This window comes from Cetorhinus maximus, chromosome 14 (assembly GCF_964194155.1).
Source record: "Cetorhinus maximus chromosome 14, sCetMax3.hap1.1, whole genome shotgun sequence".
Classification (NCBI taxonomy): domain Eukaryota; kingdom Metazoa; phylum Chordata; class Chondrichthyes; order Lamniformes; family Cetorhinidae; genus Cetorhinus; species Cetorhinus maximus.
Window position 1 is genome coordinate 99,764,159 of NC_135892.1, and position 27,686 is coordinate 99,791,844.

The 27,686-nt window shown below is 43.2% G+C and overlaps 1 protein-coding gene across 5 annotated transcripts in view; it reads left to right on the plus strand.

Moving 5' to 3' along the window:
* The window catches only part of ltbp1 (latent transforming growth factor beta binding protein 1), a 383,951-nt gene that overhangs the window by 169,292 nt on the left and 186,973 nt on the right, over positions 1–27,686 (plus strand). For all 5 annotated transcript variants that reach the window (XM_078557330.1, XM_078557333.1, XM_078557331.1 and 2 more), the window contains one exon: positions 3,559–3,636. In XM_078557330.1, coding sequence (XP_078413456.1) covers positions 3,559–3,636 — 78 coding nt within the window. The remainder of the gene's footprint in view (positions 1–3,558; positions 3,637–27,686) is intronic.

Here is a 27,686-nt window from a genome sequence, read left to right on the forward strand (position 1 = left end):
CCCACGCCCCCTCTCCCCAACACTTGCTTGACAGGCCCCAGTGAGCCAGACCCATTTAATGGGTTCTGGGGCCTCCTCCATTGTGGCTGCTCTGGGCCAACTGCAGTCCCAGACACCGCTCTCAGTGGCACTGCTGGGACTTGAGCTGCTGGCCTTCCGATTGGCGGGCAGCTCTTGGAGGCGAGATCTTCATCTTTTAAGGGATGAAGACCCAACACCAGGCAGTTAATTTGGGCCTGGGCTCCATTGGGGCCACCACTGCTGTCATTCCATTTATCCCCATGACTATGACCCAACTGATTAATACTTTGTAGTAGCAAGCATTCCCAGATGTCTAGCTGTATGATCTGCAAAAAATTCTAGTCCACCCATTGGGTGCCAATTTACACATGTGCATGGGATTTTAATTCTACCAAGTTTATAGATACATTTTGTACTTTTAAAGGCAAAATTAATTAATCTCCTGTAGGTTACGGTGTCAAAACAATCACCATACTAATGGACTGTAGCTCCTCAATGTTTGATACAGTGGTGTTGACAGTTTCATTGGGATCGTCAGAGTAAGACTAGTTTCTCAACTAAGGATACTAGTGTGGGTCTGGAATGTTAGTATAGGTAAGGGCATGTGTAGAAATTAGGAAAGGAATTACAAAAATGAAGTATGTACATAGGGTTGCCAACTGTCACTGAAGTCATTCCTGGAGATTTTTTTTTGGAAAACGATTATGTCATTGATTGACCTGTCAGTTCAACCCGTGCACATTACTGGAAGAGCCACACTGCCTCCCACCTTATAGCTGCGCTGCTCTTGCTATTATCAGTCTGTCAGGAGCTGCGACCGGAGGCCACATTTAGTTTACTGCCTTAAAAATATTGATAAGTATTGTATACTGTATGTTATGTACTGACTACCCTGGCACTCAGTGATTAGATGTTTTTGTGTCACAGCTACACAGTTAGTGCAATGTTTTCACAATGGAGTTATACTGTGCATTGCCCAGCATGGGGTCACTGCCTAACATGCAGTATAACTGCAGCTTTGACAATTCAAAATGGATCAGTACTAAATTATTCCCTGACTGGCAATCCCTTACAGCGTTTTTTTTTTACACTTGAACATTAGGCCTTGAAAACTAACCTCAATGCATCTCAGTTTAGTTTAGATAATAGACTGTCGTTGTTGATTTATGGTGGTTTTCAGTTACTTCTGGCAGAGTGAGATGAAGGACAATTTGCTAATTATGGCCGGAAAACAATTCCTGAATTTCTGTAACGTTTCCAGTGTAACTAATCCCAGTCTAAATAACTACATTAGTTCAATATGATAAGAGAAGCTCACTAATGTCTAAATTGAGTCTTCCAAGTTGTTTATGGCCGTTCACTTAATTGCTCCCTCCTCTTATCTTTTTCTCAGTTCTCTCGGTCTCTCTCTCTCTCTCTCTCTCTCTCTCTCCTCTCGAGTTTGAGCACCGGCAGGAAAGCAGGCGGCACAGCAATGTTTGTGAGCGCAGTACGCGGGTGCAGCCGCGTCGCTTTATGTCTTATGCCATCACGCCGCGCTGCGCAGCTGCTGCAGACGCAACCAACACTGTGCAGCGTTTATGAATGGACTGTGGCCAGGGACTACATGAGTACACTATGCTTTTAGAGCAAAGCATTTCTAAAGATGGTGCTTCTGTAAGCTGAGTGTGCCTTGTGTACTGAGGAACAAAAGATATTGATGTGTATAAAGGGCTCCAGTGTCCCTTCATGACTGAGAATGTTAGGACAGCAAAAGACAGCGATTGGTTAATTGCATTGTGCCCAGCCCTGAGCTGACCATTTCCTGTCTTTCATCAACCCCAGGCCCATAAATTCCACAACAAAAATACCTGGAAAAACTCAGCAGGTCTGACAGCATCTGTGGAGAGGGATACAGTTGATGTTTTGAGTCCGTGTGACCCTTCATCAGAACATTCCACCACTGTTTGTTGAATCAAAAATTGATCCAGTCCCTTCTGAATGCTTCAGCTAAGACAGTATTCACTGCACTAAGACGAGAGTGTAACCTACACATGATGACATTACTTGTTTTGTCAGCTTAGTTTTATGGCCTCTGGTTTGCCCATTGTGACTTTGCATAAGACAGCTTCTCCAACCAGGATATGGAGTCCTGTCATTCTTTTAAAAACTTTGAATTTCATCCTCCTATTAATTCATTTGCTACGAGATTTCAATTAAACTCTTCGGGAATTCCTCATTACTCAATCATTTGAAAGCTGCAATATTATAGTTATCTTTCTTTGAAACCTTTTAAGTCACCTTCTTTTGAGTGTGACGATGGAAATGAGCATAAATTGGGGTATGCAGTGACTGTTTTTCAGCCGTTAATTGTCCTCTTAGCCTCCTAAAATGGGCACTCCTGAATTTTTGAGGCTGGAGTGTTTGAGGCTGCAAGTTTACATGTCTTGGATTTGTATTCAGTAGGTTCAGCCATATTTCTCAACATTTCATTTGACCTTGCAGATGCTGCATTGCATTATACCCTTCCTCTGAGTAGACCCACCATTAAAACTAGATATTTGTCCTGCCTCACCTTATTTCATGGTATAACCTCCATTTGGAATCAGACTTGTCATTTCTAGTACTAATGTGAGTTACCTCAGTGCTATCTCCTTGCTCTAAACATCTTGCATTCCCAAGAAACTAGCCTCCATGTAAAATTTGGAAGTATTGGTGAACTTGTATCCTGGTCTGGAATTTCCAGGAGGAATTTCCCGATCCGTCACCCTAACTATGGCAGAAAATCTGGAGAAACCAGGAGGAAACAGATATTTGTGCGGATTCTCTGGAATCTGCACTGTAGTTCCCATGGAAGATCAGGCAAACTCTGGGGAAATTCAATCCCTCTATTGTTTATTAATAGCGTGAAGATTAGCAGTTTTAGGATTGTACACTGGATTATTCCATTGTTTTTAGCTCTCCAGCTAGTTCTACTCAAATAATACCATCATTGACCTCTCCTCTTTGTTTCCCTCATCACCTCATCTGACCTTGGTATCTATTAATCCAATGTAGAAACTATTGAATAATTATCTATGGCTATGCATCTTCCAAACAATAATACTTAACAACAAAGAGAAAAAACAGAAATAAGATGGACCTTGAGTGACTTTCACTTAGAGCAACTGTGTTCATTTATAAGCCACTACTGTGCTGTCTGATTAGTTAGCAAGATTTTCTGAGTCATTCACTTTGAACAGTTGATCTGAAGCTGTAGGGAGGCAGTCCCACGCTCATCCATATTAAAGTAGTTGCCTGGTAAGCAGCAGTCTATTTAATGCAGGCACTTGAGAATGAGAATGATTGTTATTTGTTGACTCTTCAGGTAGGGAATTATATCTATTTATGACGCCAAAGAGAAATGCTCTCCATGGTTTGAAGTGCTTGTAGACCTGGTATTCATGGTTTTTGGTGATGTTTTATTTGTACAGTATCTATTTTTTTCTCAATCTGTCTCTAATAGATAGATACAGGTAACGATCGATTGCTAATGATCTGACTCCGTTTCAATTGCAGCTTTCCCTATTCGAGGAAATGGGCAAATGGTGGAGTGTCCCCTGGGTTACAAGCAGGTTAATGCCACACATTGTCAAGGTAAGTGTGTTAAGAGCTCTCCAGTTGACAGATTTCTCAGCCATGCCTTATGTAAGCAGTAAATGCTGTTCCAAAGGCTCGTTTTGCCTCGGAGACTGTCGTTTTCAACTGCAGCAAAAATATTTAAGAGGCAAGAGGGCTAGTCTGTCTACAGATGATGCCTCTCACATGTCTGTCACACTGCAGAGGTACTGCTGCTGCTGAGAAACCAGGAGGTTTACTTGACATTGTGTGATGTTTCTTTAAAAAAATAATTACACATGACAAACCCAAACCTGGATGTGAATTTAGATTTTTAAACATCAGAGTCTGTTTAATAGTTGACTTCATCTTATGCTAAACTGTTGCCAAAGTACTAAAACCCACAAGACATGCACCCCTTCCTTTTCATTAATTAGTCTACATGTGTAACTATGCAACCGGATGCATTACTTGGCAAAGAATGAATTATGTAAAGATATTTCCTTTCCCCCATAAATTAAGAATTAAAGGGTAAGAAATGACTGCAGTCAAATTAAATATGTCATATTTTAGAAGAGTTGAGCTTTAATGAAGGGAGGCAAAAACTAAGGAGAGTTATAAAACACGGAAGGAAAAAGGCTGAGCAAAATAGAATGCGATAAGCATATACTGGAAAGGGTGAATAATATTTATTTAACGCACAAGCCATAATATGTTTAATTTAACCCGTATAAAAGTAAATTAAATCTAATATTATTGCTAATTCCGTCAAGTGATTCTTCAATAACAGTAGCTTCCACTGTGTCTTTAACATGAAAAGCGACCTAATGATAAGTAGGGAAATAAGTTCTAAGCCACAGATGGCGGGATTGGGAGATGGTTAGGCTCTATTAGAATATTGGCTGGAGCTTTCAACTTTTTTGGGGTGGCAATAATTAGCGGCTTGTTATACACCCAACTCGATGGTCCTTTGCACTGAGGGTGTTGTATAACAGGCAGTCAATTTGCTACCATCATTCCTCTGCCAAAAGTTGAAGTTCTGTCCATTGTGCACGGGTTTACATGGACAGTGTGCAGAAGTGACTCACTGGGATGGCACCAGACCCCAGATGCTTTAGTTATGAGGTAAAACCTTGGGGATCAGAGAAGATCTGATAGAAGTGTTCAAAATTATAGAGGGTTTTATCAAGGTAACAAAAGAAAATTTCTTTTCTTTGGCTCTTGGGTTGAGGCCATAAATTTAAGGTCATCAAAAGAATGAAAGGAAAGATTAGGATTTCTTTCATGAGGACAATTTGTTACAATGTGAAACGCCCCACCAGAAACAGCCACAGAATTTATCACCGCTTTTAGAAGGGAAGTGGATAAATATTTGAAGAAGAAATGGAAGGGAAGTAAATGAATAGCTCTTTCAGAGAGTTGGCACAGGCATGATGGACTGAATGGCCCCCTTCGGAGCTGTAAAATGCTTATGGTAAACATGTGGGTGAGACACATGGGACATATGTCAATTGGAGTGGCATTGTAAGAACTCTGGCTGGACTGTGAAAGCTCAGAGCCAGCCTGGAAGCATCTCCTGGCGGCCCGCGTAACTCTGACAATTCCCCTGCCCACCCAGGACACCTCTAGCACAGGACCAAAAAATAACCACAGCCCTCCCCAGCCCTATAGATGGTAGTAATGCATCAAATGAACACTGGCCCCAAATAGCATGCTGTTCTCAGCAGGCACGTCACTGTAACAAGAACCATAAATGTAACTGTGTACCGTGACAAAAACTGATGAGTCACTTCACAAGCTATATATCTGTATTCCCTTTTCTTAAAGAAAATATAAAATATAAAAAAAATACTGGCACTATAAAGATACTGAAAAGATCAAGAAAATATTGTAATATTTAAACAAAGGCCCAACCATGAATGTGGTCGATACAGAGTTGAAGCTCCCTCTACGCTGTCCCATCAAACATTCCCAGGACAAGTTTAGCTGAAACAGGCACAATGTATATACATGTTCTTTCTGTGTGCAAAAAAAGGGACCCTGTGTATTCATATACGTAGCTTCCAGTACACGCAAATGTCCCACATTGCGATCCCGACTGACAATCTTAAATTGGTTGTCAGCATAATTCTGAGCACACTGAGGATTATTCAGCAAATGTTGTCCAATCACAGAATCACACCTAACGTTGGACACTGTTTTGAATATCAAACAGCAAGTCACAGCCATTGTTCACAACAGGCAGGGTACAGACCGTACCCGACCAGCCCGTGCTTGCAAAACTCAAAACACACATTGTGCCTAAACAGCTAAACAAAATTAGTGACGGCCATTCGCTGACTCATTCCTCAGGGCAATCCCTTGACCAATCAGGAAAAAGCTGCCTGGTTTAACTTTGAAACAATACTTGGCAGTTAATTGTCAGTCACCACCAGTGGTACATTCTCCATGGCAACGCCACTTGCCAACTAATCAGCGCACTCTTCATATACAGTATAAATTGTTGTTTTCCCCCTTATATTGGCATTTTTGCGAGTGTCCTGATGAGCGCAAGACAAAAAGCTTAGACGTGTCTCTTTTTTCAGCAATACTAAAGAAAATATAAATTGTAAACGATTACTGGCCCTAAAAAATGATAACTGGAAAACAAAAAGGAAAGAAACTATTCAAATGTGTAAACAAAGGTCAGACACTTGTATCAACTCACTGCTGTTAAGCTGGAGTGGGACCTAGCAGAAACTAAAGAGTTCAAGAGCATTCAGTAGAGTTAATTGATAAATTTATAAATAAGTTGATTGATTAAAAGAATAGTGGTGAGAAAATGCAACTTGTCTTCGCAAGGAGTAGTTGAGGTGAATGGCCATTGAGGTATTTAAGGGGAAGCCAGATAAACAAAAGAGTGAGAAAAGAATAGAAGGATATGCTGATGATGTTAGATAAAGAGGTGGGAGGATGTTTGTGTGGTGCCTAAACACTAACACGAACTAGTTGGATTGAATGGCCTGCTTTTGTGCTATATGTTCCACGCAATTCTATATAATCACTCAAAATGGAATAGGTTGATAAAAGACTCGCCATGGTAAATATTTCTTGTAATTTTTTGAAAATGGAATAGAGTAACGAAATTAAAAATGCAAGTGGGTGTGTAAGTGATATATATAAAATTCCTTACAGGAGCATTGTAGTTAAAGTGAAATATTATGGGTCAGAAAGAGTCTGAATTTGAAAATGATGTGGTTGAACAGTGGGAGATCTGGGATAGGTAGTAATGACAGGACGTCTAAAAGTGCAGCTGTGAGTATCATCTTGCCTAATCGTCACTAGGTCACAACGTGTTCATGATACGGGTATTGAATTAAATAGTGTGCTTTGTTTCTTACACATAGCAGGATATTTTGAGCAAAGGAATATTAGAAAGAAATTGTACAATATAGGAATATACCTCAGGACTTTAGTTCATACATTTGCCATTCTATTGCTAAGTCTAACTTCATAGCGCACTGAGAAATGTAAACATCGCACTTGAATGTAACCAGCTCACCCGATCCTCCTTGGTACCTGTAAACTGACCTAACCACTTACCTGTGCAACCTCCTACTGTAGCACCATCTAGACTATACTGTGGCCAAATACCCAGATTCCAGGGCATCTTGGACTTCACCATTTGAGGTTAACAACCAGGGTGTCAGGGGATGGTGGGCGCTGAGCTTCTCCCATTTAACTCTCTATGAGTTTAAAATGTTTTTTTCTTCATTAGAGTTATTCCAGAGTATGCAGTGAATATCTTGCCATGACTGATGCATTACCATGATTTGAATTGCAGGGGTCTTTAGGACAATATCTTCTCACGCAAGACGGAAACTATATTTTCTGTGTCTTTTCAGTTTCACATATTTCCTTGGGGGAGATTAAAGGCTCGATTTTTTTTTCATACATGCAAGCACTGTGATGCTTGATTTAGCAATTAACTAAACATGGAATACAAGGTGCTTGCTAAATCAGTCAACTGCCGGAAGAAATGCGAGAATCTTTGTTGAACTTTTCCATTCTGTAATACTGATTGAATCATGTAGTATTGCGCAGCAGTCTCTGTGGGCACATTTACACTATAGGTTTAGTTGTTGGCGTGAATTTTTTTTAAATACTGGGAGACCGGGAATTGTTGGTATTCAGAGGGATCTGGGTGTCCTTGTACATGAATCACAGAAAGTTAACATGCAATTGCAGCAAACAATTAGGAAAGCAAATGGTCTGTTAGCCATTATTACGAAGGGATAGGAGTAAGAGCACAGAAGCACTGCAATTGGGTGGGGGACTTGTTGAGACCACACCTGGAATATTGTACAAAGATTTGATTTCCTTACCTAAGGAAGAATATACGTGCCCGAGAAGGAGCGCAACAATAGGTTCACTCTACTGATTGTTCAGATGAGAGGATTGTCCTATGAGGAGGCATTGAATAGACTGGGCTAAAGTCCGTGGAGTTTAGAAGAATGCGAGGTGATCTTATTGAAACAATTAAAATTCTTAAGAGGCTTCACAAGGGCCGTTGCTGGGAGGATATTTCCTCTGGCTGAGGAATATCAGAATAGGGTGGCAACCATTTTGGTTTGAGATGAGGGTTCATTTCTTCACTCGAGGATTGTGAATCTTGGGAATTTGCTATGTGGTGGATGCTCAGTTGTTGAGCATATTCAAGTCAGTGGTTGACAGATTTTTAGATACTGAGCGAATTAAGAGATATGGAGGTAGTGTTGGGAGGTGTGGCTGAGGTAGAAGATCAGTCATGAATGGTGGAGCAGACTTGGTGTTTTGGGGAGGGAGATGTCCCGCTCCAGTTCCTATTTCTCATATTCTTACATGAAGCCAGATGGTGATGCGGCTGAACAGACTCCAAAGTGAACTTAATTTACTCCGGCATGGAACCATTGGGCCGAATGGCTATTTTTGTGCTGTCACAGAGGGGGAGGGGGAAGGCGATAGCATAGAGGTATTGTTGCTGGACTAGTGCTCCAGAGACCCATGCCGTGGGGACCCGGGTTCGAATCCCGCCATGGCAGATGGTGGAATTTGAATTCAATAAAAATCTGGAATCAAAAGTCTAATGATGACCATGAAACCATTGTTGATTGTTGTAAAAACCCACCTGGTTCACTAATGTCATTTAGGGAAGGAAATCTGTTAATCTTACCTGGTCCAGTGTACACGTGACTCCAGACCCACAGCAATGTGGTTGACTCTTAAATGCCCTCAGTTGGAACAAACCGCTACAAAGTCACAAAAAAGAAATGAAACCGGACAGACCACCCGGCATCAACCTAGGCACTGGAAACGACAATGGCAATTTCAGCCCTGCTGACCCTGCAAAGTCCTCCTTACTAACATCTGGGGGCTAGTGCCAAAATTGGGAGATCTCACAGACTAGTCAAGCAACAGCCTGACATAGTCATCCTCGCAGAATCATACCTTACAGATAATGTCCCAGACTCCACCATCACCATCCCTGGGTATGTCCTGTCCCACTGGCAGGACAGACCCAGCAGAGGTGGCAGCACAGTGGTATACAGTCGGGAGGGAGTTGCCCTGGGAGTCCTCAATATCGACCCTGGACCCCATGAAGTCTCATGGCATCAGGACAAAGATAGGCAAGGAAACCTCCTGCTGATTACCACGTACCACCCTCCCTCAGCTGATAAATCATTGTTCCTCCATGTTGAACAACACTTGGAGGAAGCACTGAGGGCGGCAAGGGTACAGGTTGTACACCAGGTAGGGGACTTCAATGTCCATCACCAAGAGTGGCTCTGAAGCACCACTACTGCCGAGTCCTAAAGGACATAGCTGCTAGACTGGATCTGTGGCTGGTGGTGAGGGAACCAACAAGAGGGAAAAACATACTTGACCTCATCCTCACCAACCTGCCTGCCGCAGATGCATCTGTCCATGACAGTATCGGTAGGAGCGACCACTACACAGTTGTGGAGACTAAATCCCGCCTCCACATTGAGGATACCCTCCATCATGTTGTGTAGCACTACCACCTTGCTAATTGGGATAGATTTTGAACAGATCTAGCAACTCAAGACTGGGCATCCATGAGGCACTATGGGCCATCAGCAGCAGCAGAACTGTACTCGAACACAATCTGTAACCTCATGGCCCGGCATATCCCCCACTCTAGTATTACCATCAAGCCAGGGGATCAACCCTGGTTCAATGAAGAGTGCAGGAGGGCATGCCAGGAGCAGCAGCAGGCATACCTAAAAATGAGGTGTCAACCTGGTGAAGCTGTAACACAGGGCTACATGCGTGCCAAGCAGCATAAGCAGCAAGTGATAGACAGGGGTAAGTGATCCCACAACCAACAGATCACATCTAAGCTCTTCAGTCCTGCCACATCCAGCTGCGAATGGTGGAGGGCAATTAAACAACTTACTGGAGGAGGAGGCTCCACAACTATCCCCATCCTCAATGATGGAGGAGCCCAGCACATCAATGCAAAAGATAAGGCTGAAGCATTTGCTACAGTCTTCAGCCAGAATTGCCAAGCGGATGATCCGTCTCGGCTTCCTCCAGAGGTCCCCAGCATCGCAGACACCAGTCTTCAGCCAATTCGATTCACTCCACATGATATCAAGAAATGGCTGAAGGCACAGGATATTGCAAAGGCTATGAGCCCTAACAATATTCCGGCAATAGTACTGAAGACTTGTGCTCCAGAACTTGCCGCGCCCCTAGCCAAGCTGTTCCAGTATAGTTACAACACTGGCATCTACCCGGCTATGTGGAAAATTGCCCAGGTATGTCCTGTACACAAAAAGCAGGAAAATCCAACCCAGCCAATTACTGCCTCGTCAGTCTTCTCTCCATCATCAGTAAAGTAATGGAAGGGGTCATCAACAGTGCAATCAAGTGGCACTTGCTTAGCAATAACCTGCTCACTGATGCCCATTTTGGGTTCTGCCAGAGCCACTCAGCTCCTGACCTCATTACAGCCTTGGTTGAACATGGACAAAGGAGCTGAATTCCTGAGGTGAGGTGAGAGTGACTGCCCTTGACATCAAGGCTGCGTTTGACCGAGTGTGGCATCAAGGAGCCCTAGCAAAACTGGGGTCAATGGGAATCAGGGGGAAAACTCTCCGCTGGTTGGAATCATACCAAGCACAAAGGAAGATGGTTGTGGGTTTTGGAGGTCAGTCATCTCAGCTCCAGGACATCACTGCAGGAGTTCCTCAGGGTAGTGTCCTCGGCCCAACCATCTTCACTTGCTTCATCAATGACCTTCCTTCCTTCGTAAGGTCAGAAGTGGGGATTTTCGCTGATGATTGCACAAAGTTCAGCACCCATTCACGACTCTTCAGATACTGAAACAGTCTTTGTCTAAATGCAGCAAGACTTGGACAATATCCAGGCTTGAGCTGACAAGTGGCAAATAACATTCGCACCACACAAGTGTCAGGCAATGACCATCTCCAACAAGAGAGAATCCAACTATCGCCCTTTGATGTTCAATGGCATTACCATCACTGAATCCCCCAGTTTCAACATCCTGGGGGTTACCATTGACCAGAAACTGAACCAGCCATATAAATATTGTGGCTACAAGAGCAGGTCAGAGGCTAGGAATAGTGCAACGAGTAACCTACCTCCTGACTCCCCAAAGCCTGTCCACCATCTACAAGCCACACGTCAGGAGTGTGGTGGAATACTCCCCACTTGCCTGGATGAGTGCAGCTCTAACAACACTCAAGAAGCTTGACACGATCCAGGATAAAGCACGACATCCACAAATATTCACTCCCTCCACCACTGACGCACAGTGGCAGCAGTGTGTACCATCTACAAGATGCACTGCAGGAATTCACCAAGGCTCCTTAGACAGCACCTTCCAAACCCACGACCACTACCATCTAGAAGGACAGGGCAGCAGATAGATGGGAACACTATCACCTGGAAGTTCCCCTCCAAGCCACTCACTATCCTGACTTGGAAATATATCGCTGTTCATTCACTGCCACTGGGTCAAAATCCTGGAACTCCCTTCCTAACAGCACTGTGGGTGTACCTACACCACATGGACTACAGCGGTTCAAGAAGGCAGCTCACCACTACCTTCTCAGGGGCAGCTAAGGATGGGCAATAAATGTTGGCCGAGCCAGCGGAGTTCACATCCCGTGAATGAATAAAAAAATTATTATATTGAGTTCCAGTGTCATGCCTGGCCCCATTTTACGTTCAGGCTATATTTATAATATAATGCAGTGGTTGTATGGAGCGAAGCAATTGTGGCACAGATCTGTCCTTAAAAGTGTAAAGGTTTATCTTCAATCTCTAACCAAGGACACAAAGTAAATGGCCCTTGCAGCCAGAACCTCAGCTGTGCATCCTCAGTGAGGTGTGCGTGTCCTCAGCTAGCACTGCAGATCTGGGCAAAAATTGGTTTAAAAAAAACCTGAGCAACATTTTTGCAAATTGTCCGTAAAGCAGGACACAAAGCTGCCTCTCAAACAATCCATCTGCTGCTTGTCTGAGCCTCAATCTCACCACTGTGCACAAGCTGGAGAGTTCAAATATTGGCTGTGCCCTGGTTCGGCTCAGTCTGCGAGCATGATCTTTTAATTAAAAGGGCTTAAACTGACTAATAACTAGACCGTGGACAATTAGGTATTTCCTCAAAATAAGATCTCATTTCAGTGTTCTGATTTCTGTGTTCTCCGCAAACACAAAAATATCTCTTCAGATGAAAAGCAGAGATTTGCCCCTCTCTTTTCCTCTCAAAGTTTGATTTGAGGTCTCTAATACCTTGGCTATCCAGTCATGTTGCTGCTTTGTTCACTGTTCAGTCATTAGATCGACTGGCAACCTCACCAGTAATCAAAATACATCAAGAAGAGTTTGTGATTCAAAGTTGCAGCAATAGCAACAATCACCTCGTTACTGCCTTGTGGTCAGGAATCTGAACCCCAGCAAGCTGAGCTGGCTTTGTTTCGAGGAGCAATCTGCAGCAATAAACTCGAGGGGTCAATTACGAGACAAGTATAAATTTGAAACATTTAGCACCAAGTGCAGCATTTAACGCTTGCAGGACTCGAGCAACATCCCCACAGATCCTGGCTACAGGCCATGCCAGGATGTACAGATCTGATTTCAGAAATCTTGCCCTCATGCAGGAGGATGTTTATGAATTTTCTATTTTAATAGTCTGTTTTGTTTTGGGTTATAATAGCAGCAGCACAGAGGGAGGCCATCCTGCTAACATTGTGGCTCAAGCTGACACTCTGCAAGCGCTGCTGTTTAGTCCCATTACCCTGCTCTTTTGTTACAGATGATGTGCTGCAGTGTAATGCATTGGCGCCTGATAATATTGTGGGTTTTGAAGTGACATTGAGAGGTTAGCTTTTACAAATGCTCCAGCTATAGATATTTATCATGTAATAAGAATAAACATTCCATTCAGCAACAGTCACATTGTCACTCACAGTAAATTCCTGTCTTACAAGTGGTACCAGAGCCAGAATGTCTGCTGCTTCATTATTAACTTATACCATAAAGAAAGCCAGAGATCTGATTGGTACCCCAACCAATAATTGACTCCTGTACTTATTCCAACACAAGCGCACAAGAGGTAGGAGCAGGAGTAGAACATACAGTCCATTGAGCCACTCCCTCCATTCAATACGATCTTGGCTGATCATGGGCTTCAACTCCAATTTCTTTGCCCGTATCCCCTGATTCCCTCAGAGACGAAATATATATCTACCTGAGCCTTAAATGTATTCGATGATGGAGCATCCACTATCCTCTGGGGTAGAGAACTCCAAAGGTTCACAACCCTTTGAGTGAAGAAATTTCTCCTCATCTCAGTCCCAAATGATCAGCCCCTTATCCTGAAACTATGCCCCCTTGTTCTAGATTCCCCAGCCAGGGGAAACATCTCAGTACCTACCCTGTTAATCCCCTTCATAATCTTGAATGTTTCAATGAGATCACATCTCATTCTTCTAAACTCCAGGGAATACAGACCCAACTAACTCAGCCTTTCATCATAGGACAACCCTCTCATCCCAGGGATCAATTCAGTGACCCTTCACTGTATTGCTCCAATGCAACTATATCCTTCCTCAAAGAGGAAGACCAAAACTACACACATTATTTCCAGGTATGGTCTCACCAAAGCCCTGTGCAGTTGTAGCAAGATTTCTTTATTCTTGTACTCCAGTCCCCTTGCAATAAAGACCAACCTGTCACTTGCCTTCCTAGTTTCCTCTTGTACCTGCATGCTAACTTTTTGTGTTCCTCGTACCAGCATGCCTAAGTTTCTCTCCATCAACATTGACAAGTTTTACGTTTTTAAAAACATATTCTGATTTTCTTTTCTTATGACCAAAGCGAATAACTTCACACTTTCCCACATTGTACTCCAACTGCCATTTTTTTGCCTACTCACTTAACCTGTCTATATATCTTCGCAGCCTCTCTGTGTCTTCCTTACAGCTTGCATTTTCACCTCGCTTTATATTGTCAACAAGCTTAGATACATTATTCCTGTCTCTTCGTCTAAGTCATTAATATCGATTGTGAATAGCTGAGGCTCCGGCACTGCTCCTTGCGACACTAAATTAATCACAGCTTGACAACCTAAAAATGCCCCCTTTATATCTGTCCTATCCTCTGTCCAAGCCAGTATATTACCCCCGATGCAGAATTTTCACATCTTGTGGTTCTGAAGGGACGTGCACCTACACTTCAGCAGCAGAATACTATATTATAGCAGGAAATTTCTTTGGAGGGTACGAAGGGGATGGGATTCCCCCAGATTTTCTGCCCTAAATTTTGCATTTCCCCCCAATCCTTTGCCTAATTTTATGGCAACTCTTTGGGAGAATCTGCATAGAAATCGCCAGTATATGTTTCATATTGTATAAAGTTCCTGTTCTTATAGAATAGCACATTCTCCAATCTACTGTAATTAATGCCACAAAAGTGAATATATACCCATGGAGAGGATGCAGAAGAGATTTACCAGAATGGTACCAGGAATGATGGACTTCAGTTATGTGGAGAGACTAGAGAAGCTGCCATTGTTCTCCTTGGAGCAGAGAGAGCTGCGGGGAGATTTAATAGAGGTTTTCAAATTCATGAAGGGTTTTGGAAGATTATATAGCGAGAAACTGTCTACTGCCAGGAGGGTGCAGACTAGCGGGCACAGATTTGATAAAAGGTCCAAGGAGGAAAGAGGCTTTTTTTTTATTTGTTCATGAGATATGAGGATTGGTGCAGACACGGCCAGGATTTATTGCTCATCCGTAATTGTCCTTGAGAAGGTGGTGGTGAGTCACCTTCTTGAACTGGTTTAGGTGCACACACAGCTCACAGAGCTGTTAGGGAGAGAGTTCCAGGATTCTGACCCAGTGACAGTGAAGGAACAGCGATATCGTTCCAGGTCAGGATGGTGTGTGGAGGAGAAGTTGCAGGCGGTGGTGTTCCTGTCCGCCTGCTGCTCTTACCCTTCTAGGTGGTAGGGGCTATGGGTTTGGAAGGTGATATTGAAGAGACTTGGTGAGTTGCTGCAGTGGATCTTGTAGAAAGTAAACATTGCAGCCATGCTGTGTAAGTAGAGGGAATGAATGCTTAAGGTGGTGGACGAGGTGCCGATCAAGCAGGCTGCTTTATCCTGGATGGTGTCAAGCTTCTTCAATGTTGTTGGAGCCACACTCATCCAGGAAAGTGGAGTGTGCTCCATCACACTCCTGACGTGTGCCTTGTAGATGGTGAACAGGCTCTTGGGAATCAGGAGGTGAGTTATTCGCCATAGAATTTCCAGCTCTGCTCTTGTAGCCACAGTATTTATGTGGCTAGTCCAATTCAGTTTCTAGTCACCATCAACCTCCAGGGTGCTGATAGTGGGGAATTCAGTGACGGTAATGCCATTGAATGTCTAGGGGAGATGGTTCGACTCTCTCTTGGAGATAATGTGCAAACTCTTTGAAAGATTAGTCCCATTCCTTTGCTCTTTCCCCATATCACTGCAATGTTTTCCTTTTCAACTAGATGTCCAATTCCCTTGTACAAGTTACCAAAATCAAATCTGCTTCCGCCACTCTTTCAGACAATGCATTCTAGGTCATAGTTTATATGGATTTCAGCAAAGCCATTGACAAGGTCCCACATGGGAGACTTATAAAGAAGGCAAATGCATATGGGATACAGGGTAATTTGATAAGGTGGACTCAAAATTGGCTTGGTTGTAGGAGACAGAGGGTGATGACAGAAGGATGCTTTAGTGACTGGAAGCCAGTGTCCAGTGGCGAAACACAGGGATCTGTGCTGGGTCCCCTATTATTTGTCATTTACATAAACGACATAGATGACTATGTGGGGGTAGGATTAGTAAGTTTGTGGATGATACAAAGATTGGCTGGCTGGTTAACAGTGAGGTTGAGTGTCTTGGGCTACAGGGAGATATAGACGGGATGATCAAATGGGCAGATAAGTGGCAGATGGAATTTAACCCTGAAAAGTGTGAGGTGATACACTTTGGAAGGAGTAATTTGACAAGGAAGTATTCAATGAACGGCATGACACTAGGAAGTTCTGAGGAACAAAGGGACCTTGGCGTGAGTGTCCATAGATCTCTGAAGGCGGAGGGGCATGTTAGTGGGGTGGTGAAAAAGGCATATGGGACACTTGCCTTCATCAATTGAGGCATAGGTTACAAAAGTAGGGAGGACATGTTGGACTTGTATAGAACCTTGGTGAGGCCACAGCTGGAGTACTATGTGCAGTTCTGGTCTCCACATTATAGGAAGGATGTGATTGCACAGGATGGGGTGCAGAGGAGATTCACCAGGATGTTGCCTGGGATTAAGTTATGAAGCGAGGTTGGATAGACTTGGGTTGTTTTCGTTGGAGCAGAGAAGACTGAGGGGGCGACCTGATCAAGATGTACAAGATTATGAGGGGCATGGACAGGGTGGATAGGGAGCAGCTGTTCTCCTTAGTTGAAGGGTCAGTCACAAGGGGACATAAGTTCAAGGTGAGGGGCAGGAGGTTTGGGGGGATGTGAGGAAAATCTTTTTTACCCAGAGGGTTGTGATGGTCTGGAATGCACTGCCTGGGAGGGTGGTGGAGGCGGGTTGCCTCACATCCTTTAAAAAGTACCTGGATGAGCACTTGGCACGTCATAATATTCAAGACTATGGGCCAAGTGCTGGTAAATGGGATTAGGTAGGTAGGTCAGGTGTTTCTCACGTGTTGGTGCAGACTCGATGGGCTGAAGGGCCTCTTCTGCACTGTGATTCTGTGATAACAATTTGGTTTTTGTTAAATAAGAAAATCATGCCTCTGGTTCTTTTGAATTTTCAAACCCCAGTTTTCCCCAGAGAGCAGAAATATGCAGACCTTGTAGATATGAAGTATCCTTCGCGCTTTCAATAATCTGTATGAATAAAAACAAAAACAAAAATACCTGGAAAAACTCAGCAGGTCTGGCAGCATCTGTGGAGAGGAGCACGGTTAACGTATCGAGTCCGAATGACTCTTATATTTCACCTCTTTTCTATTTTTACTTAGTTCTGTTGAAGGGTCATTCGGACTCGAAACGTTAACTGTGTTCCTCTCCGCAGATGCTGCCAGACCTGCTGAGTTTTTCCAGGTATTTTTGTTTTTGTTTTGGATTTCCAGCATCCGCAGTTTTTTGCTTTTATCTGTATGAATAAACTCTTCTTTACATTCAATTCTTTCCTATAAAGCTCTTAATTGAATTAAAGCATGTAAAAGATTATGGTTAGCACAGAGTTACTTGTGTAAGTCAAGGATGCTGTGGGAGAACCGTGAATCACTCAGCTTACTGCACTTTCATTACCCGTGAATGTTTAGGCCTTAGTTTGTTCATGGACATATGTTTCTCGTGGTCTGACCTCTTTTGCTCAATGTCGTGGCTAACAAGAAAGTAAACTGGAATTTTAGTGAACAGGCTGGCTGGAAACTTAAATGATGTGAACTGAAAGCACAATTTTCTTTCCCAATTAAATTTTTCTCTTTGGCTTTCTTCGTTTAGTTACCTCCGTTCATGGCAACGCTTTGCTACTTTTTGGGTATCGAGCACAGATTTTGGTAAGCCATCTGGTGCTCAGTACTCACTTTCTTGTGGAATCCCCCTGTGTCAATGTAAAAGCAGCCAGTGAAACTTGGCGGGTGCAGTGGAAAGCTGGTGGGAGCAACAGAAGATTCAACTCAAGCAGCTAATGTAAGCAGAAAGCCTTAGTTCGGGTGAAGGGAAGAAGAGGCTGCGCATTTATTGTGGAGCAGAAAATGGTTTGCTTTGTTTTCGAGGGTGTAGAACACTCCCTGGGTTTGGGCAGCATTCAAAACCCACACAGTCTGCTCGCTCACGCACCTTAAGATGCCACCAAGGCACCTTGACCAGCATCGCTTCCTTCTGCCCGTTATGATAGAATGGGTCTCTCTGAAGGAAGGTCTGTGTGTACTTTCACAGAACTTGAAATAGGAAGTGCAGAATCATACCATGCTAAGTGCTGCATGGGGAAAGAATGCCCTCATTTTTGTTCAGAGCAGCTGCTTCTAATTTTTGATTAGCTCATTGCTAGATTTATCCAGTAGCTAACGCAGTTGAATGGCCCAACTTAAATCTTGAGTGAAAACAGGAACAGATTTTCCTCGGGTGCACAGGTACACTCTCTCAAAACTGGCTGTCTAAAAACCAGAGCTGTCTAAAAACTGGACATTTTTAGAATATGCCCTGCATCATTTTTTATTTTATTTTACTCAATTACAATCAATCTACCTGGACAATTCAGCTAGGCGCTGCACGGTGCCGGACTTGTTATACCCTTCGACACTTGTGTGCTGGTTCTATTCCCACACCCCAAGCAACCCTGGACCGCCCACTGGACCCAGATTGGCCCGAACCACCTCTTTGCCCAAAGTGCCCGACCCGAAATCCGGCAAAATCCAAAATCCAGCTTGGCCTCAGTTGTGAGGCTGCCAGTTTTGAGGTCGTGTACCTGTATGAGATCACCTTGGGTGCACCGCATGGAGGACAATCAGCCAGGAGCAGCATGCGATCCTCCCTGCCCAGATTCCCTTTGTGCAGTGAGCCCAAGCGTAATAACAGGAACCTCGGCCTGCTGTGTTTCACACGATGTATACAGCGCATGACACAAGGGTGACTTCAAATCCGACATTTCACACGCTGAGATGATCATGTCAAGATATTAATCCAAGGTGGCATGATGAGCAATTTTGTTAGACTGTTAAATTAATGGACGCTGCTGAGGTGAGAGTGGGAGCGCTACAAGTAGCAGCTCGGAGTTTGGGGGGAGCGGGTTAGCTGATTCAGATGGGCCAATGGGTGAGTAATGAGGGAGGTTGGGGGGGTGGTCGTGGTGAGAGGGGTGCAGGGGTTGGCAGCAAGGCCAGAGGAGTGGCTCTCAGTGGGCTCCCACTCCTCCAAGTTCAGTCCTTCGATCGGGCGCCGAGTGCCTTTGATTGAGGACCCCCAACACCACTACCCCCCACCCCACCCAGGTGGCATGCATATCTGCCATGCATGCTGCATGGTGACAGGCTCACCTGAAGATGGATTGATACCAGCAGCAGCAGGAGGAGGCTGTTAAGTGGCCAATTCTTGACCACACAAGGGTCTCTTCTGCTGCTGCTGGTTAGAGGTGGAGCGGGAAGGTCGACCATGGATCTTCCGCCCAGAACTTAATTCTGGCGGAGACAGTAATGCAGCAGGGTTCCTGTACGACACCATCCCACCAAAGTAAATGCCCTTCCCGTCTTCAAGCTCGCCACCAGTGAGAGGACAAGATTCCGGCCCATGAAGCTATCAACAATTGTCATAAAAACCCATCTGGTTCACTAATGTCCTTTAGGGAAGGAAATCTACTGTCCTTACCTAGTCTGGCCTATGTGACTCCAGGCCCATAGCAATGCGGTTGACTCTTAACTGTCCTCTGAAATGGCCTGGCAGGCTCAGGTCAAGGGCAATTAGGGATTGGCAACAAATGCTGATGTTGCCAGTGACGCCCACGTCCCATGAAAGAATAAATTTAAAAGTCCTTCACTAAGGAATGAGCAAGAGATGTTACTGAAATGGCTGAGACATTGAACAGATGGTCTGCTTCAGTTTTCACTGAAGAGGCTACCAAAGAGGATACAACTGTAGTAGATATTCTAACAATTAAGATAGAAATAAAGGAGGTATCTTATCGGTGTCCACCGTATACATAAATAATTATAATTTGGAGGTATACGTGTCAAAGGCTACCGCACATCATTGGGGAGAGTATTGCTAATGATGTGGAAAATTGCACCAAAATAAACATATACGAGATAAATGACGAGTACAAGTCTATATAGCGAAGTGCAATGTGGTTCATTTTGATATGAGGGATAAGGTGGCCTCCGAATCCTTGGAAATTAGGAAACTAAATGGGAGTTGAAGACCAAAGAGTCTTGGTAATACGGATACATCACTAAAAGTAGCAACAGATATTGATAAGGCCATAAAGAGTGAAAATTAAGTACTGGGGTTCATTTCTAGAGGAACATTAGACAATTCTGCTTGTGGGTGAGTCTAGAACAAGGGACTTTAGTATAAGTTACACACTAAAACATCAAGCAAGGAATTCAGGAGGAATTTATTAATACAGACTGTGGTGGAGTTGTTGAAGCAAACAATATTAACACATTTAAAGGGGGACTTGATGCATGCATGAGGTGGGGGAGGGAATCGAGGGATGGGGTTGGTTGGGACAACAAGAGACCATTAGGGTGGGAGGAGGCTTATCTGGGGTATAAACACAAGTATAGACTAGCTGGGCCGAATGACTTGTTCCAGCGTTGTAAATTCTGTGTAAGGGAGGTGTCTGTCAGTAATAGTGGTATAAGAAACAGGGATGCTCCCGTTAAAAATTACAACCAAACCTACAGGCGAACTAGAGGGAGATGAAGTTTTTTTTTATCCACATCTCCATGCTGGCTTCTATACTTACCATGGCAGCTTTGTTCTTATCTTCTACATTGTATGGAGCTTCTTCAGATATGCTGTTTGCATTGAGAAAGCAACAGGCCCATGGACTTTTCTCACCTTAGGGTGAAGGGAAGAAAACACCAAGCACCAAACCATCAAACTGGGAATCCCCGAGACAATCTGTAGCTGCAGGACAAGATGTGAAGCCTTTTTTGAAATCAAAATGGAACATACCTGACGTACCGGGAGCCTTGAAGCTCTGGGCTGAGCCTTCCCATTGCAGTGCTGACGGGCTTGGAGGTGGGGAAGGGGCCGGGAAAAACGTGGGCAGCCACGTCGGGCCTGCTTTTTGATGCACACCCGCTGCTGGGGAACTGTTCCAGGGACGGCCTGGGAAGTGAATCGACTGCCCGCTCCACAGAGGTGGGCAGCCAATCAACAAAGCCAAGGCTCCAGGCAGGGGCGATTTTGAGGCCTTACCGACATTTTCCGGCATTGGTGAGCCCCCCCACCCCACACACACACACACTGTGTGCAGTGGCTACCAGCTCTATGGAGGCAACCTTGCTGAAGCAGGCTGGGGTGGTCCATCGGGCCTAGAGGCTCCATATCACTAAGAGTGGGCTGTGGGCATTAAAGGCCCACAGTCGCGGCTTAGCCAACCAAGCAGAGGGGGTTTTCCCTCCTTCCATACGTTCCTACCCGCCTGGATCCTTTTAATTGGAGTTTTGCCATTCCGGCCAACTAGAGCGCCTCCATGTTGAGGCCTCGGCAGCACCCACTTCTTCCACTGGGGCTGCTGGGGCCGGGAGCTGGGCCAGCAGCATCGAGAGCCCGAGTGTCACCGTTAAACAGGCAGCCAATTAGGAAGCCGCCTCCAGGAAAATTCCTTCACTGGTCTTTCTCCTGGCAAGTGGGTCCCGAAGCCCATGGCAAAATCCGGCCTCATGTACTGAATGAAATTTAGGGCAGTTAGTTTGTGTCTTATAAAATCTTTAACAAACATCATTAACTGGAATACAAAATGGAGCTTCTATGCAGACAATACATGGAGATCACATTTTGCTTTGTATTGAGTCTTTTTGCCGCTTTACATAATACTGGACCATGTAAGTAATAATTACAACACAATATCATTCAGTCAGCGTTTCAACAAGAGAAAACCTAGCAAACCACACAGAGACACATGCACATACACACACACACACACACACACACACACGTGTATATATATCACATATATACATACACATGCACATATGCACACACGCACACACTTAAACACACATACTTAAAATATATACACAAATATATGCACATACACATATGTGTGTATATACTTGTGTGTGCATATACCTGTGTGTGTGTGTATATATATGTGATATATATACGTGTGTGTGTATGTGTGTGTGTATATATATGTGATATATACACGTGTGTGTATGTGTGTGTGTATATATATATATATGTGATATATATACCTGTGTGTGTGTGTCTCTGTGTGTTTATATATACACACACACTCAAAAACACACACACAACATTCTTTAACATTTACTTCAATTTCCAAAAGAAAATCATTTCTGACTTGTTCAGAAACCTATTGGAGTCTTCTCTGATGCCAAGTTACAGCTGCTTTGATGATAATGTCATTGGGAAATAATTGCTCTGTCCTGGATTAGTTTTGGCAGCAGCAATTACAACAGGAACTCTGGAGGGGGAGGGAAAAAATAAACCTTTACGGTGGTTTTTCTCCCCAGATTGTGGTGTTGATAAATGTTACTGAGAAATAATTCTGCTCAAACGATGGGGAGTTCCGATAAAAGAAAATGGAAAGTTCTTTCACCACCTGGGTCAGTTTAAACGAGAACAGCTTAAATTTCGAAGACATGTTTTACTGCTGAGAGCAGAGGAAGGAAAGGTCACAACCTTTTTGGTCAAAAGAGCACCAGCAAGTTTACTTAAGTAATCTTTCAGGAATCACGGTACTTATTATTATGGGCCATTAATATAAATGGCCCTTTGAAATGTGTGTTTATGATTATCTGGCTACAATCAGAATCATTGCCCTTTTGGCTTCATAAGTGCCTTTGCTCTCATTAAAAACCTTGTACTTAAATGATAGGAATGCCAAATGAGGGTACTTGAGATTAGCTTGAATTGCATCCAACCCTCACAGTGAGGAAAAATACACTATATTCGCTAACATTAGTGGGAAAAAAAAGCGTAAGCATAAAGCGTGGAGTTTAAACATATATTTGTTCATCAGACTTTGTGAAGAGAGGGAGATTTCACTTTGTCGAATTTGTCATCCGCAAGGCAGAGCCACTCACTGATCAAATCAAAACACCCTAAACGCCTGATTGCAAGCAGTATTTTATTTTGCTAATTAGGAAGCGTGCTCAGGCAATACGAACGTACAAAATAGGAGCAGAAATAGGCCATTCGGCCCCTTGAGCCTGCTCCGCCATTCAATAAGATCATGGCTGATCTGTTTGTGTTTCGAGTTATACATTCCCATCTACCCCCGATGTTCCCTTGTCTAACAAGAATCTATTTACCTCTGCCTTAAAAATACTCAATGACCCCGCCTCCACCGCCTTCTGAGGCAGAGAGTTCCAAAGTCGCACAGCCCTCCAAGAGAAAAAAAAAATCCTCATCTCTGCTCTATAAGGGCAACCCCTAATTTTAAAACAGTGCCCCCTAGTTCTGGACTCACCAACAAGAGGAAACATCCTTTCCACATCCACCTTGTCAAGACCATGCAGGATCTTGTATACTTCAATCAAGTCACCCCTCACTCTTCTAAACTCCAGTGGAAAAAAGTCCAGCCTGTCCAATCTATCTTCATAAGACAACCTACTCATTCCAGGTATCAATCTAGTAAACCTCCTCTGAACTGCCTCCGATGCATTTACATCCTTCCTTAAATAAGGAGACCAAAACTGCACACAGTATTCAAGATGTGTTCTCAACAATGCCCTGTATAACTGAAGCATAACATCCTTACTTTGTGTTCAATTCCTCTCATGATAAAGGATAGCATTCCATTAGCCTCCTTGATCACATGCTGTACCTGCATACTAACTTCTTGTGACTGATGCACAAGAACACCTAGATCCCTCTGCACCTCGGAATTCTACAGTTGTTCCCTGATTAAGTAATACTCTGCTTTTTTATTCTTCCCGCTAAAGTGAACAACTTCACATTTTACCATATTATACTCTATCTGCCAGATTTTTTCCCATTCACTCAACTTATCTATATCCAGCTGCAAACTCCTTATGTCTTCTTCACAACATACTTTCCTACCTATCTTTGTGTCATCTGCAAATTTAGCTACCATGCCTTCACTCCCCTCATCTAAGTCATTGATGTAAATTGTAAAAAGTTGAGGCCACAGCACAGATCTCTGTGGGCCTCTACTCATCACATCCTGCCAATCAGATAAAGACCCATTTATGCATACTCTTTGTTTGCTGCTAGCCAGCCAATCTTCTATCCATGCGAATGTGTTATCCCCTACTCCATGAGCTTTTATTTTCCAAATTAACCTTTGATGTGGCATCTTATCAAGTGCTTCCTGGAAATCCAAGTACAGTACGTCTACAGGCTCCCCTTTATCCACAGCACATGTTACTCATTCAAAGAACTCTAATAAATTGGTTAAACATGATTTTCCTTTCACAAAACCATGCTGACTCTTCCTGAATACCTTGAACTTTTCTAAGTATCCAGCTATAACCTCTTTATGATCGATTCTAACACCTTCCCCACGACAGACATCAAGCTAACTGACCTATAGTTTCCTGTTTTCTGCCTCCCTCCCTTCTTGAATAGAGGGGTTATATTTGCTACTTTCCAGTCTGATGGAACCTTTCCAGAATCTAGCAAATGTTGGAAAATTAACACCAAAGGATCTGCTACCTCATTAGCCACCTCTTTTAAGACCCTAGGATGAAGTCCATCTGGACCCGGAAACTTGTCCGTCCGCAGCTCCATCAGTTTGCTCAGTACCACTTCCCTAGTGATTGTAATTTCACCAAGTTCCCCTCTCCCCTCCACCTGCCGATTTACAGCAATTACTGGAATGTTTTTCGTATCCACTATAGTGAAGTCAGAAGCAAAATATTTGTTCTTTTCATCCGCCATTCCCTTATTATCTACTATTAGCTCCCCATTCTCACTCTCTAGGTGACCAACACTCACTTTACCTACTTTTCCTTTTTAAACACCTGTAGAAACACTTGCTATCCATTTTTACATTTCTAGCTAGCTTCCTCTCATACTCTAATTTCTTTCTCCTGATTAACCTTTTAGTCATTCTCTGCTGTTCTTTATATTTTGACCAATCATCTGACCTGTCGCTCATCTTTGCGCTGTTGTGTGCTTTTTACTTAAGTTTGATGCTTTCCTTAACTTCTCTAGTTAACTATGGATGGTGGGTCCTCCCTTTAGAATTTTTCTTTATAGTAGGAATATACTTATTCTGAATACTCTGAAATATCTCCTTAAAAGTCTCTGCCTATTGATTTATAACCCATGCCAACAATCACAACGATTAGAAAAAAAACTCGTAATTACCCAGATTTGATCAACAATTCGTCAAATATTCCGGGCCAGTAACAACTGCAGTAAATAACTTACTGAAAATAAGGTCAAATCAACAAACTGAGGTCGATGAAGAGAGCCTTCAGTTGTAACAGTGAACAATGAATACCTCCTAGTTACAAGCGGACACACTCAGTGCCACAAAAGTCTTACATAATTCTTTTTTTCTCAGGAGCTCAGTTAGTTTCAAAATTTGTAGATGACACAAAATTTGGAAGTGTTGTGAAGTGTGAGAAGGATAGTAATAGACTTCAAGAGGACACAGTCAGGCTGGTGGAATGGGTGGACATGTGGCCATTGAAATTTAATGCAGAAAATTGGGTACAGGGGCAGAGAGACCTGGGGACATAGGTACACAAATTGTTGAAGGTGGAAAGTGGTTGAAAAGGCATACGAGATCCTGCACTTTATAAATAGAGGCAAAGAGTACAAAAGCAAGGAAGTTATGACGAATCTTTGTTGAGCGCTAGTTTGGCTTCAAGTTGAGTACTGTGTCCAATTCTGAGCAGCACACTTTAGAAAGGATGTGAAAACTTCAGAAAGATTGCAGAGAAGATTTACGAAAATGGTTGCTGGGACGAGGGACTTCAGCCACGAGGATAGATTCGAGAAACTGGGGTTGTTCTCCTGAGAAAAGAGAAGATCGAGAGGAAATTTGATAAAAGTGCTCAAAATCATGAGGGGGGTCTGGACAGAGTAAATAGAGAGAAACTGTTCCCATTGGTGGAAGGGTGAAGAACCAGGGGGCACTGATTTAAGGTGATAGGCGGGAGAGCCAAAGGCAACTTGAGGAAGATCTCTTTTATGCAGTGAGTGGTTAGCATCTGGAATGCAATGCCTGAGAGTGTGCTGGAGGCAGATTCAACCTTGGCTTTCAAAAGAGAATTGGTTAAACACGTGAAGAGAGAAAATTTTCAGGCCTACGGGGAAAGGGTGGGAGAGAGGGACTAGCTAAGTTGCTCTTCAAGGGAGCCAGCAAGGACATGAGTGCATGACCTCCTTCCGTGCTGTAACCATTCTATATTTCTACTCTGTGATTCTAACTTTGCATAGTGGACAAAAAAAAACATCCGTAAACCAGGTACAAAAAATATTCATTTTCTTTCATTTTATAGTATGCTATTTGGAATGGTGAACTGGATAAATAAATGAGAACTCCAACATTGTGCGAAACACGATAATGATATGGGCGACCCCTGAATTAAATCATGAAGTGATGTGGAGTTTTGAACTGATGGATTTAGAGTTAAAATTCTCACACCACTCCCCCATGACCTCACCCTTTCCAATCGCTGTAATCTCCTCCAGCCCCACTACCCTCTGAGATTATATGCACCTTTTCAATCCTGCTCTCTGGAGTATCTCTGAATTTGATCACTCCATTGGTGGCTATGCCTTGAGCTGCCAAGGTGCTAACTCTCGAATTCCCTTCCTACAGCTCTCTGTCTCTCTACTTCACTTTCCTCCTTGAGGACAATCCTTAAAAGCTGCCTTTTTGACCAATCTTTTTGTCACCTGATCCATTGATCATGCTCCTGTGATGCACCTTGGGGTGTTAAAGGCGCTTCTGTAAATACAATTTATTGTTGCTCATTGAAAATGGACAGTTCTTTTCTGGAGATGGAGGCCAGATCTGTATTTGGAGTGGATTCCTCTTGCTGAACCTTGAATATGACAGAGAAAATGAATAACGTATAACAACTTCATGTTGGGTAATGACAAAGGCAAGCAGAACAATTAGAGGAACCTATTATGGAAGGGCAGCTCTGAGCACAAATTAGCTGGTGGTGATTTGAAGTTAGGTAAAATAAGTGGAAGTGCTGAAGGTTTAGAAGTAATAATAATTCACAATTAGGTCATGCGATAGGACCAAGGAGAAGAAGAGAATTGTATTTCCTTGGTTAAATCTTTATTAAAATGGATTTAAATTTAACAATGATTTTCATAAATCAATTTAGTATGAATAACAAGTGTGATGGATTCACATGTTCAGAAATTTTTGTCTGAATAATTTTTCATAAAGCAGTGCTCATTTGCTTTATATTTTGTGTGCTGTTGGCTTCTCCACAATGTGACTCAGACATTAATCCATTCTATCCATGCTGAAACATGCTGTGCCAATGTACAGGGCACTTGGGAGGTGCCAGAAATGTATTTGATCCAAGTCAAGCTATGCAACAATTTGGGAGCTTGATAGGTTCAGGGCTACATTCATTTGACATGTTGGTTTCTCGTTGCAAGAGTGATTATTAGAACTACAATGGATCCATAGTTACAAGATGTCCCATGACTTTTGGAAAAATTGAAATTAAATGCAGGGAACATGAGGTTGTTATTCATAGGCTTTGGGCGTCCAATGTTTTCAGCCCAATTTTGTCCAGCTACAAAATGGCTGCCCTGCCCTTCCTTCCCAAAATCTAAAATGGTACCTAAGTTCCATGCCCCAACTTATACCAAATGGATGAATTATTTGCTATAT